Consider the following 13,013-nt stretch of genomic DNA (forward strand, 5'->3'; position numbering starts at 1 on the left):
TCATTATCTTCTTCAATGAACCCTCTCCCCTCAAATGAAAATAATTATTTAAATACAATGAATTTTACTTCAGATTCCGCAGGACTTCATGCAAATTTTAAAATAAGCACCAATAATTCGACCTTCCTATCACAAACTAGCTCTTTGTGCATTTTCCAATTTCTGTATCACATTCACTACCCCAAAAATATACATGTTCCATGTTGCTTTCTTCGCCAAAATATTCTTCTAACCCTTAGACTTTTGCTATGGCACACTGATCAGTAGGGGAAGGTTACCCAAATCCCCAAGACATATTGTGAATTTAACAGAATGCCAGTTCCCACCCCCCTCCACATCTCCCAATTTTTCATCCATTAGGATTAATTACATTGATTGCAGCTAATGCTAACCTGTTTATGTCTACACAAAACCATAAACAAAAGATTGAATTGAAAAACAAACGGTAGACAGTGAATTCCCACCAGCGCTAGTCACAAAGAGATTAAAATTACTCAAAAAAGCCAAGGACAAATAAACACATGTAGTGTCGAGAACCACACTTACATTGCTACTGGTCCCAAGAGGAAAAAAAATTCCAATTTGGTGCTGAAAATCCTTGAGGGAGACACAGACACACACACACACACACACACACACACACACACACACACACACACACACACAGAGTGTTATCGTCCTTCTCTTCCTCTGGGCAGCTTGATCACTTCATGATCAATAAATCAGATCTGCCACATCTGTTTTTATAAGCTTTATTTTGTAAAAAGAACAAAAGGATTTACAATTCCTTGGACATAAGCAGCTGCTACAACGCAAATGAGGCACATCATCTCTCACCAGCTTCCTGCAGCAATGCTTCACAGTGGGCTATTTCAAGCAATCAAAGCAATTTCAAAAATCTCAAATAGGGCAATGCTGGTTGCCATTATCTCCCCCCCCCCCCCCCCCCCTTGGTCCAACCTCTGCCATTTCTGTTAAGTCATTTACTGCATGTTAAACAGTCACCTTTCTGATCTCTAATACCTAATTCTTCCAGGAGGTGTAGGTTTGCATCTGGCTCTTCAAAGGAGCCCTAAAGGCAAAGGCCATTGAAGAACAATGGATCGCATTTAAGAGAGTTGATATTGATGTTGTGTGAAGTGAAAACAGGAAGTGTTTTGATCATACAATGTCTTTCTAACCAATCATTTTTGCCAGACATCAGAAGCTGTACAATAATCCATGGTGCCCCCTCGCATTTTACCAGCATAGGCTTAAAAGCAGCAGCCGTCATCCTCAAATCCTCCAGGTACTTGCAAAAAAAATTTTTAAGTCAGATGTTGTTGAACTAGAACGCTAACCACATCCACATGTTCCCACTTGAATGCTAAAGCGATTTTCCATTCAAGATTCATTATTTCTGATGCAAAATGTGTAAAGTATTGGTCGCAACTCGATTTAAACCCTTCAGCCCAACACCATCAACAACTGAGAAATATGGTGCACTCAGGTTCTTCGTAGAGCTAGAGTTTAATGTGCAACCAAGACCCTGATTTTAAACGCCTGGTTTAAAAAGATCATCCCAAATTCTTTTCACAGGACATTTCGTGACTCTTGAACTGGAAATGGATTTAGTGGTGATAGCCCTTTCCATCGTTCCACAGACATGCCACTGTGAAACTGTTACTTTGTGATGACTATATTCAATTTCTGCCAGTGCTTACTGACAGTTTATGACTCAAGAATTGAGCAAGTCACAGTGTTAGCTGAGATGTAATTCCTTATCCTTGCCTTAGGTTTAATGAAAGACTAGCTGCATGCCAATCATACAGCCAAAAAGTGAAAAGATAATTTGGAAAACTATTTTTGTTAAATAGTCATTATAAAAGATCAGATTTCATAAAATCAAGCATTTTGAAAAACTCAAAATAGTCCATTATGCATTAAAAGATTAGCTTAAATAACTCATAGCCAGTTGCCTGCATTTTATATTTTATTAAAATTTGCAGATAAGCACCATGTGAGCAGTATTGTGGACTCATATAGATATTTGGAAGAGCAATGTCCGACAGAAGGAATCACAATTACCAGTACACGAGATTCCAAAATATTAGCTTGGGTTTAGATATGCATTTCAAAACAAACTCTGATTTCCAGCATCATTTCATTCTGCTAATTGATATATTGGAATGCAAATGTTTCCACACCCCTTGCGTTCCAAATAAATAGCAATCCTTTAAAGTCACACACTATAAAGTCTTAACTTCATGTTGGGGGAGATGCACAAGAAAGCAGATCTAGAACAACACACAAAATGAAAGCCCAGATGAAGGTTCTCAACCTGAAATATTGGCTGTCCATTTCACTCCAAGGATGATACTTGACATGCTGAGTTCCTTCGGCATCTAGTGTTGCTTAATTTCAAATTAAATTAATTTAGTTACTCAGTTTGAGGCTCTGTTGGGTATGTCCTGTGATTTAAATATTACTTGACTGTAAAAATATTGCTTGAATTTTCACAATGAAACGCTTATCTGGAAACTTGGCATATCATTTCACCTGGCATCCAAGGCAGTCTGCTGGCTTGAACTGTAATGGACACACCAAATCAAGGACCACAAAAGTCAGTTATAGTGAGAACTACTTACCATCTGTAACTCAACTCAAGCCCAATATATTTTATGCCACCTGCAACTTGGAGGGAATATTTATTCCTTGAATATCATTTACTTAACTTTTCTGAGTGGCTGCATCTCCCTCTCACCTTCTCTTGGGATATCAAACTTATCCTTCCAGGGAAGTCCAGATTTTCTATTATAGATAGCACTGTCCTCGAGTCACCTTCCCAATAAATCCAGTGAAGATATTTCTGAAGAACAGTCTTGAAACTTTTTATTTCAGTTCTGCTCTGGAACCACAATCCTGATCAGACTTCATAAAATTAATTACTACCTCTTCAATGCCCAGACATCAACACAAGGTTTTGTCCATTCAACGTTTATCCTTAGCTACTAAATATTGAAGAGTTTCACCCACTTCTAATGCCTCTGTGACAGGCCATGTAACAGTTAGATGGGAAATTCATTCATATTAAAATCCATAATCCTTCAATAGATTCTCTCACTTCAAATCACAAAAACCAATGACAAGTGTTTTTTTTTTTACACACCTTTCTCCAACATAATTCTTTCCTTCATTTAGAGGAAGAACAGCAAAATGCTCATCTGCCTAAACAACTCTTTATTCCATCAGATTAGCATTTTCTAATAGGTGCAAATTGCTCAGGGCAACTGCACACAGCTCTGCTGATCATACAATATGAAAAATCTGATTGGCAGAATTAGAAATTACAGCCTGAGAGTACAAGCAAAAGTGAAGCCAATCTTTATAATTCCTGTGTTTAGCTTCAGTGACATGCCGGTCGGTGCCTGTTCTGGTGGGAACCCTTTCATAAACTGTGTCATTAAACCTGATTGAATTGAGAGCAAAAGGGCAGCTGTTTATAACAGCACGTGTTTAGCATTGGAAAATGTCGCTAGAGAGCAGGTTATACTTTTAACTTCTTGACTCTGGAATTAAACAAATATAATCTAAGGGATTGAGGAGAAAAAGGAAAATGTGCAGTTTCAAATTTAGCACAATATTATTTCCGACTTCCTAATCAAATTTTAGGATGGAACAGGATCTGGTGTATATGATGAGTAAGTTCTTCTTCGGCTTGCAGCCAGGTACAGGTATCAATTTGAACTCATGTTTCAATGACAATCTCTGCCATCTTCATGATGAAAGTGGTACAATTTGTCATCCAAACGTCAATTAAAATTCATACCTGTACTGGGCTGGAAGCCTAAGAAAAGTGTTCATTCGTCAAATATTAGGATATTTCGTTATACAAAATTCATCTATCGCTTTGCTTATCACAAGTAGGCTTGAAAGGGCAATTCATAAAAGGCATTAAGCTCAAACAATATCTAGGACTTTCAAATGAGAATGTAACCTCTTCAATCACTATCATTTATTTTGTTAAAAAGACCTGAAGCAGTTAACCATCCCCAAAACAATCTATCCATATTGTACATCATGATTTGGCAGCTCTATGCACTGATGCCTGTTAGGTGTCACCTTTAATTTGTCCAAAAGGAACTGGAGTTATTAGTTACCTGGTCCCAAACTCCACACCCCAGTCAGTTGCAGTTTCTCACTACTCAAGGTTTCTTGCATTGCAAAGTTGAATGCGTATATTATAAATGGAAAAGTAATAAAAAAATAATCAGGGAATTGAAGCTCAAAAACCTGGACAGATGTTAATCAAGCTCACTGATGCAAAATTCTGTTCCATCAGCAAGTCTGAAAAAGAAAGTATTATTTATAACTTTGCAATTCAAATTAGCCTGCAGTTCAGCCAATTGTTAAAACATTTTTAAGCCAAAACAGGGACCTTGAACAAAAATTTATAGGTATAACTCCTCTGAAATTTTCCCACATGATAATGAGGTGCATCAGGAGGTTTCCCTTTGGCAAGGCACAAAATAGAGAAATTCCCAATGAGTACATGAAATTCAACCAAAATTCAAACAAAATTTCTGCTCTACAGAATGAGGCACCTTTCCCTCAAAGGCACAGTCTTTCAAGTTCATGTCTGCAAATTCCCAAAATGTACATTATGTAAATTACACCTGTGTTTTAAGAATAGTCTCAATGCATTAATAAGCCACAAAGCTTTGCAGGTTTACGCACTCAAGTAAATACCAAGCTGGTGCTGTGCAAATATGCACTGGGAATTATATCTCAAAAAGTCAAACTGCTAAAACGTTTAACTTAAAAAAATTAAAATTTCTAGGCAATGTAGAGAGAAAATAGTAAAATGAAATCATCAAGTCACGTAACTGCAATATAAAAATGAAAGCTCAGAAATAGTCTGGGGCAATGGGTAGCTGGTTATCTTCATTGAAGCAAAAAATAACCTAGGCTCAAGGCTAAGCAGCAAGGCCAATTACTCCCTTGTAGAGTGAGCACAAATACAAGCTGTGGGGATAGTAAATGAACATTTTATACTCTCACAATTGCTATAATAGTCCTATAAAATGTATTAACTATGCTACATCTTGAAGTTTTCTTTCCTTCCAGACCACTTACAATTTTTCCCCATTCCAAGACAAGCTGACAAAGTTACACTTTCCAGCATCAAATAAAATATCATCCACTTACTATAAGAAACAACACCCCTCCCCGAAACTGGTCAGTCATCCAACACTTAATCTTTCATGAAACTACAGTAGAAATCACTTTTAATTGAACTAGCACCAACCCTTACTCTAAATTTGATCCAAAGTTTGTTTCTACAGATCGTACAGCATGTCAAATTTACCTAAATTTTATCGTATATTTCCACATATACATCAAGGAGGTTCTCATTCAACCTTCTTCTGGAGAGATTATGGTTTTACAATCTTTTCTCACTTAGCGTTTCCTTTAACATTATTTTTCTATCCATTAGTTACATCTCATATCATAACTAATATTAAAGATACCTGCTCCAAAGTCTAGAAAGTAGAGCAGAACTGCAGCTGCATTAACATTTTCCCATTTACACTATTTCATGCAAACATTTCAAAACATAACTCTTGAAGTCTATGGTACATCAAAAACATTGCCAAAAGACCTACAGTTGGTTCTACATGACTGGTGGAGCAGTCAAATGCAATGAACAGAGAAAGTGACCAACTTGAAAACAGAAGGGTGTAGTGATGAGATGGACAGTAGTGATAATGGCATTTTAATGTGTCACCAGACCGAGGCATATTATTGCATTTGCTCAATGCCCTCAGCACTAATAACAGACTAGTCTTGGCAATATTGCTTATTCTCAGTGTTGTAGATCAGAAGACTTTGTGCCATGCCAGGCAAGCATTCAGTTAATGACAAGTAGAAAATTTACCCCAAAATAGTTATTCATGCACTGTATTTGTCCTTTGACTAGAACACCAACACAAATAATGCAATTCCTCTTTAAATACACAGTGAGAATGATGGCTATACATACCAGTAAATCTTCACCAGTACTAGACCAAAATCAACTCCACTTGATGCATTCCACTGACCACGGAATGGAAACTGACTGAAGTGATAACATTCTCGACAGAAATCCACTCACATTACCAAAAAAAAAGAGACTGACTTACCAATACAGGCATGGACTCTAACTGAGAGCTGTGTGCGCAGGATCATGCTGTGTTTCTTTCCCCTCCTGCAAATGAAAAATAATTAGGATGAAAATAGCTGAAAAAGTAAACTACTACTGTACACTGAAACACAGAAAACACAGTTGTGCCAAACATGTCCCTACCTTAGAAATTACTAGGCTTACCTACAGCCCTCTATCTTACTAAGCTCCATGAACCTATCTAAAAGTCTCTTAAAAGACCCTATCATATCCGTCTCCACCACCGTTGCCGGCAGCCCATTCCACCCACTCACCATTCTCTGAGTAAAAAACTTACCCCCGACATCTCCTCTGTACCTACTCCCCAGCACCTTAAACCTGTGTCCTCTTGTGGCCACCATTTCAGTCCTGGGAAAAAGCCTTTGCCTATCCACACAATCAATGCCTCTCATCATCTTATACACCTCTATCAGGTCACCTCTCATCCTCCGTCGCTCCAAGGAGAAAAGGCCGAGTTCACTCAACCTATTCTCATAAGGCATGCTCCCCAATCCAGGCAACATCCTTGTAAATCTCCTCTGCATGCTTTCTATGGTTTCCACATCCTTCCTGTAGTGAGGTGACCAGAACCCAGCACAGTCCTCCAAGTGGGGTCTGACCAGGGTCCTATATTACAGGCAATGGTAAAAGTATAATCATAAATAACCTGCTATTTAGGCCCAGAACAAACAAAACAACAGTGTGATGATAACAGTAAAAACTGCAGAGGAGTGTAGACTTCGCTAGCTCCATCAAAGACACTAGCCTCCACACCAGAGGACTTCTTTAAAAGGCGGCAGCTATCACCAAGGATCTGCACCATCATTTAGGACTCTGTCCATCCAGGGCATACCCTCTTCTCACTATTACCACCAAGGAGGAGCCTGAAGACACATACTTCATGTTTTAGGAACAGCTTCTTCCCCTTTGCCATCAGATTTCTGAATGGTCCATGAACCCTGACTCACTGTTTTTGGAAGGGACAAAGAGACAGAGACGAGAGGGTGGAGGGTGAAGAGCGACAGACAGACAGACGGGCAGAGAGATGGAGAGGATGAGGAGGGGGACAGAGAGACAGAGACAAAGACAGATAGGGGCAAGCACACACGCATAGAGGCAGACACGTGTCCCTGAATAATAATTTGCTCAACTGTGCACGACAATTCAAGGTTGGAATTAAGTTCATTTACCTGTTAGAGTGCAAACACATTAAACACAGTGTCTTGAATGTTCGTATCTTAAAACAGCAGTCATAATGACAGATGAGTTGACTCCATGTCCTGATTCACTGAATTGGCTGAGTGGCCCACCTGGCCTTCTTCCAATTTGTAGAGAAATAGTTATACCTGCTCTACTATTGGCAAAAGGAATCTTCCAAGCCTTCAAAAGATCCAAGTCAGCCAAGATTTTGACACAACTGGTTGAGCCGGGAGAAACTCTTACTTCTCTCCGGTTGAGACTTGTGAGCTGAGGGTTATGGTAGGTGAAATTACTTAACATTGTTCATGTAATTGTTTGCCTGAAGTAACAGTACCTTCTTGGCTGATGTTTTGAGCATACAAATGAAAGGTGAAATAGTCCAGAAGATATATTAAATTTCTTAATTAAAATTATTCACACTCCTTCCTCAAACATGATTAAAATGGAGAACAAGGTGATGCCTCGCAGCTCTTTTTTGGGACATGGTTAAAAGGTCAACGCCCCCCACCCCCAATCCAAGAAATTGCCCAAGTGAGAAATGCTACCCATGGTTTCCATGTCAAATCACCTTTGAAATAAATTGCTGTCATCGGTGCATGCAAGCACAGAGTCAGTTATACAAACACCTGCTCACATCTGATCAACACCAATTGGGCCTTGGGGTCAGTCCTGCAAAATTTAACAGGCTGGAGGGCCGTGAAGTGGTACATAATGCAGCTGCAAATAACTGGCTAGCGGTGATTGGATCAGGTGCGGAGCCTAAAGATCGATGGGTGTAATCCGATCTCAAGAGTTCAGAGATAAATTGGTTCCACTCCAGTAGTTTATCTCAAAACCTCTCAATCACGTCTCTGGTCTACAATCATTTCCAGCTATCTATACTTCTCAATTTCACCTGTGAAGGAACAATGTGCTTCTGTTTTTATACTACCAAGCTTATAATTACACTAAGATCCCAGATTTGCAAGTATTCCTTGTACACTGGGCAGTATTACATATCATCCATCATTGCAAAAGGGAGCTAAGAATGTTTACACAACTTTGCTATTAACTAAAGCTTTTGCTATGGCAACACGTTTACACAAAAATGTAAAAGGAACATGCCATCTAAGTGCAACTTTTACATGGATGGCTTCAAGGAACAAAGGAATTGAGAAAGGATAGAGTACAAGCACAAAGGTGTCAAATATGTACTTTAATAAAACTACTCGTCGTGTTTAGATTTGCACTCAAGCATATCCTCTCTCCACATCTTCAAGAGATAGCACCTAGGGCGACACTGGAAATCGTGGAATTAAGCTACATTTATACCCAATCCCTCAACTTAAAAGACATGGCATTACCTTTTTCTTGTATCCATGTGCCACAGACACATTTATCCTAAAATCCACTTCTTGGAGGGCTACGCAAATTAGTTTCTGTACTATTCTTCCCAATTCCACACCATAGGTCCATCACTCTTCAGGACATTTTAATCACGCCCCCCCCCTTCTCAACTGGTATGGTTTACCCATTAGTTCTGCTCTATCATCTCAAGTACAGCTTAGTCACCTGAAGCATGTAGATTTAACTACTAACATCTCTGCAGTTGCACAACCTCAGGCCAAGGTTTTGTTATTCCTTGCCAATATCCCTCTTGCGCACGAGACAGAGGGATGGCAAACAGTAAGGAAATGACTTACTAGCACCAGTCCTCGAATGGCAACATGGCCTAGCCATGCAAATCTGTTTTAAAAACTGTATATTGTTCACTGGTTATTTGCATCCTACCACAGCTCAAGCCTTGTGGAAAATGATGAACAGGGGAAAGAATGCCCACTTATTCTCTGTTCTTATTATTGGCATATTGGGCACTAGCTTACACAAAACATTTACGTTAAAAGGGTTCACAGTGTAAAAAATTATTTTAAAACTGGAAGCCCATCTCCTCCAGGCAGGCTATGATGCTCACTTAACTGTCATCCCATTTGCTTACATCTGGCCTGCACTTTTCCACGCTTTTCCTAGCCATCTACTTGTCCTAATATCCTTTAAACAATATAATCTCCACACCAGTGACCGTGTGGCTAAGTACAGCTCAAATACCACCTATAAATTTGTTGATGGCACAACTACTGTTGGCAGAGTTTCAGTCGGTAACGAGAAGGTATACAGGACGTGAGATATATCAGCTGGTTGAGTGGTGTCGCAGCAACAGCCTTGCACCGAACGTCAGTAAGACCAAAGAATTGATTGTGGACTTCAGAGAGGGCAAGATAAGGGAACACACACCAGTCCTCATCGAGGCATCAGAAGTGTAAGAGGTGAGCAATTTCAAGTTCTTAGGTGTCAACATCTCTGAGGATCAATCCTGGGCCCAACACATTGATGCAGTGACAAGGAAGGCACAGTAGAGGTTATATTTCATGAGGAGTTTTTTTATATCAAAGATATTCGCAACTTTCTGCAGATGTACCATGGAGAGCATTCTAATTGGCTGCATCACCGTCTGGTACGGGGGAGGGGCAGAGGGAAAACACTGCACAGGATGAAAATAAGCTGCAGAAATTTGTGAACTCAGGTCAGCTCCATCATGGGCACTAGCCTTCCCAGCATCCAGTCCAGTCCAGGGCATCTTCAGAAAGCAATGTCTCAAAAAGACATATCCATCATCAAGGACCCCGTCACCCAGGACATGACCTCTTCTAACAGGGAGGTGGTACAGGAGCCCACACACACACACAAAATTTAGGAATAGCTCCTTCCCTCTGACATCAGATTTCTGAATGAACGTTGAACCCATGAACACTAACTCACTACTTTCCCCCTTTTTTTGCAGTACTAATTTAACTTTCTAAATATACAAATGTATATATAGCTCATATTGTAATTTACAGCTTTTATTATGTACTACTGCTGCATACCAACAAATTTCACGACATATGCCAGTGATATTAAATATGATTCTGATTCTAATTGTGTCTGCCTCCATCAGTTCTTCTGGCACCAGCCTCTATGTGGAAAAACAATCTACAAATATCTCCTCTCCTATTTTAAATCTGTTCCTTCTAGTTCTGGACTACCCTGCTCTAGGTGAAACCATATCCCTCAATGTTATAAACTTTGATAAATTAACCCCCCCCCCCCGCCAAGCCTCCTGCATTTTATCAAGAATAAATCCACCATATCCAATCTCTTTACAGCTATATCCCTTCATTCTAGCTAACAGCCTGTTAAATCTCTGCATTCTCTCAATTGTTACCACATCCTTTTACAGTTATAAATTGGACCACAAATACAGGCACAGACATTTGCCTGTGGAGGGTCAGCGGGAAGTTAGTTTTTAAAATACTGACAAGTACATAGGCTAATTAGAATTAAAGATTATTTCTTGTGGCACAGCACTGACTGCACTTCTATAACACAAGGAATGCTTTGGATTCTAGCAATCCAGCAAGATAGTCAAGAACACGATTCACTACAACTACCCAAACCAGAGAGATGAAAACAATACTTTCTATGGCTAAAGAAAAGGTTGGTGGTGTTGTAGATAGTGTAGAGGATTGTCAAAGATTGCAGAGAGAAATTGATAGGATGCAGAAGTGGGCTGAGAAGTGGCAGATAGAGTTCAACCTGGAGAAGTGTGAGGTGGTACACTTTGAAAGGACAAACTCCAAGGACGAGTACAAAGTAAATGGCAGGATACTTGGTAGTGTGGAGGAGCAGAGGGATCTCAGGGTATATGTCCACAGATCCCTGAAAGTTGCCTCACAGGTGGATAGGGTAGTTAAGAAAGCTTATGGGGTGTTAGCTTTCATAAGTTGAGGGATAGAGTTTAAGAGTCGCGATGTAATGATGCAACTCTTTAAAACTCTGGTTAGGCCACACTTGGAGTACTGTGTCCAGTTCTGGTCGCCTCACTATAGGAAGGATGTGGAAGCATTGGGAAGGGTACAGAAGAGATTTACCAGGATGCTGCCTGGTTTAGAAAGTATGCATTATGATCAGAGCTTAAGGGAGCTAGGGTTTTACTCTTTGGAGAGAAGAAGGATAAGAGGAAACATGATAGAGGTGTACAAGATAGTAAGAGGAATAGATAGAGCGGATAGCCAGCGCCTCTTCCCCAGGGCACCACTGCTCAATACAAGAGGACATAGAAACATAGAAAATAGGTGCAGGAGTAGGCCATTCGGCCCTTCGAGCCTGCACCGCCATTATGATCGTGGCTGATCATCCAACTCAGAACCCTGCCCCAGCCTTCCCTCCACACCCCCTGATCCCTGTAGCCACAAGGGCCATATCTAACTCCCTCTTAAATATAGCCAATGAACTGGCCTCAACTGTTTCCTGTGGCAGAGAATTCCACAGATTCACCACTCGCTGTGTGAAGAAGTTTTTCCTAATCTCGGTCCTAAAAGGCTTCCCCTTTATCCTCAAACTGCGACCCCTCATTCTGGACTTCCCCAACATCGGGAACAATCTTCCTGAATCTAGCCTGTCCAATCCCTTTAGGATTTTATACGTTTCAATCAGATCCCCCCTCAATCTTCTAAATTCCAACGAGTACAAGCCCAGTTCATCCAGTCTTTCTTCATATGAAAGTCCTGCCATCCCAGGAATCAATCTGGTGAACCTTCTTTGTACTCCCTCTATGGCAAGGATGTCTTTCCTCAGATTAGGGGACCAAAACTGCAGTACTCCAGGTGTGGTCCCACCAAGGCCTTGTACAACTGCAGTAGTACCTCCCTGCTCCTGTACTCGAAACCTCTCACTATAAATGCCAGCATACCATTCGCCTTTTTCACCGCCTGCTGTACCTGCATGTCCACTTTCAATGACTGGTGTATAATGACACCCAGGTCTCGTTGCATCTCCCCTTTTCCTAATCGGCCACCATTCAGATAATAATCTGTTTTCCTATTTTTGCCACCAAAGTGGATAACTTCACATTTATCCACATTAAATTGCATCTGCCATGAATTTGCCCACTCACCCAACCTATCCAAGTCACTCTGCATCTTCTTAGAATCCTCCTCACAGCTAACACTGCCACCCAGCTTCGTGTCATCCGCAAACTTGGAGATGCTGCATTTAATTCCCTCATCCAAGTCATTAATATATATTGTAAACAACTGGGGTCCCAGCACTGAGCCTTGCGGTACCCCACTAGTCACCGCCTGCCATTCTGAAAAGGTCCCGTTTATTCCCACTCTTTGCTTCCTGTCTGCCAACCAATTCTCTATCCACATCAATACCTTACCCCCAATACCGTGTGCTTTAAGTTTGCACACTAATCTCCTGTGTGGGACCTTGTCAAAAGCCTTTTGAAAATCCAAATATACCACATCCACTGGTTCTCCCCTATCCACTCTACTAGTTACATCCTCAAAAAATTCTATGACATTCGTCAGACATGATTTTCCTTTCACAAATCCATGCTGACTTTGTCCGATGATTTCACTGCTTTCCAAATGTGCTGTTATCACATCTTTGATAACTGACTCCAGCAGTTTCCCCACCACCGACGTTAGGCTAACCGGTCTATAATTCCCCGGTTTCTCTCTCCCTCCTTTTTTAAAAAGTGGGGTTACATTAGCCACCCTCCAATCCTCAGGAACTAGTCCAGAATCTAACGAGGACATGGCTTTAAGAT

General features: G+C 40.5%; 1 protein-coding gene across 19 annotated transcripts in view; it reads right to left on the reverse strand.

The window, feature by feature from the left end:
* fhod3b (formin homology 2 domain containing 3b) overlaps positions 1–13,013 on the reverse strand; it is a 580,851-nt gene that overhangs the window by 516,852 nt on the left and 50,986 nt on the right. For all 19 annotated transcript variants that reach the window (XM_072283418.1, XM_072283417.1, XM_072283413.1 and 16 more), the window contains exon 3: positions 6,162–6,226. In XM_072283418.1, coding sequence (XP_072139519.1) covers positions 6,162–6,226 — 65 coding nt within the window. The remainder of the gene's footprint in view (positions 1–6,161; positions 6,227–13,013) is intronic.

Source organism: Mobula birostris, chromosome 19 (genome assembly GCF_030028105.1).
Source record: "Mobula birostris isolate sMobBir1 chromosome 19, sMobBir1.hap1, whole genome shotgun sequence".
Lineage (NCBI taxonomy): Eukaryota > Metazoa > Chordata > Chondrichthyes > Myliobatiformes > Myliobatidae > Mobula > Mobula birostris.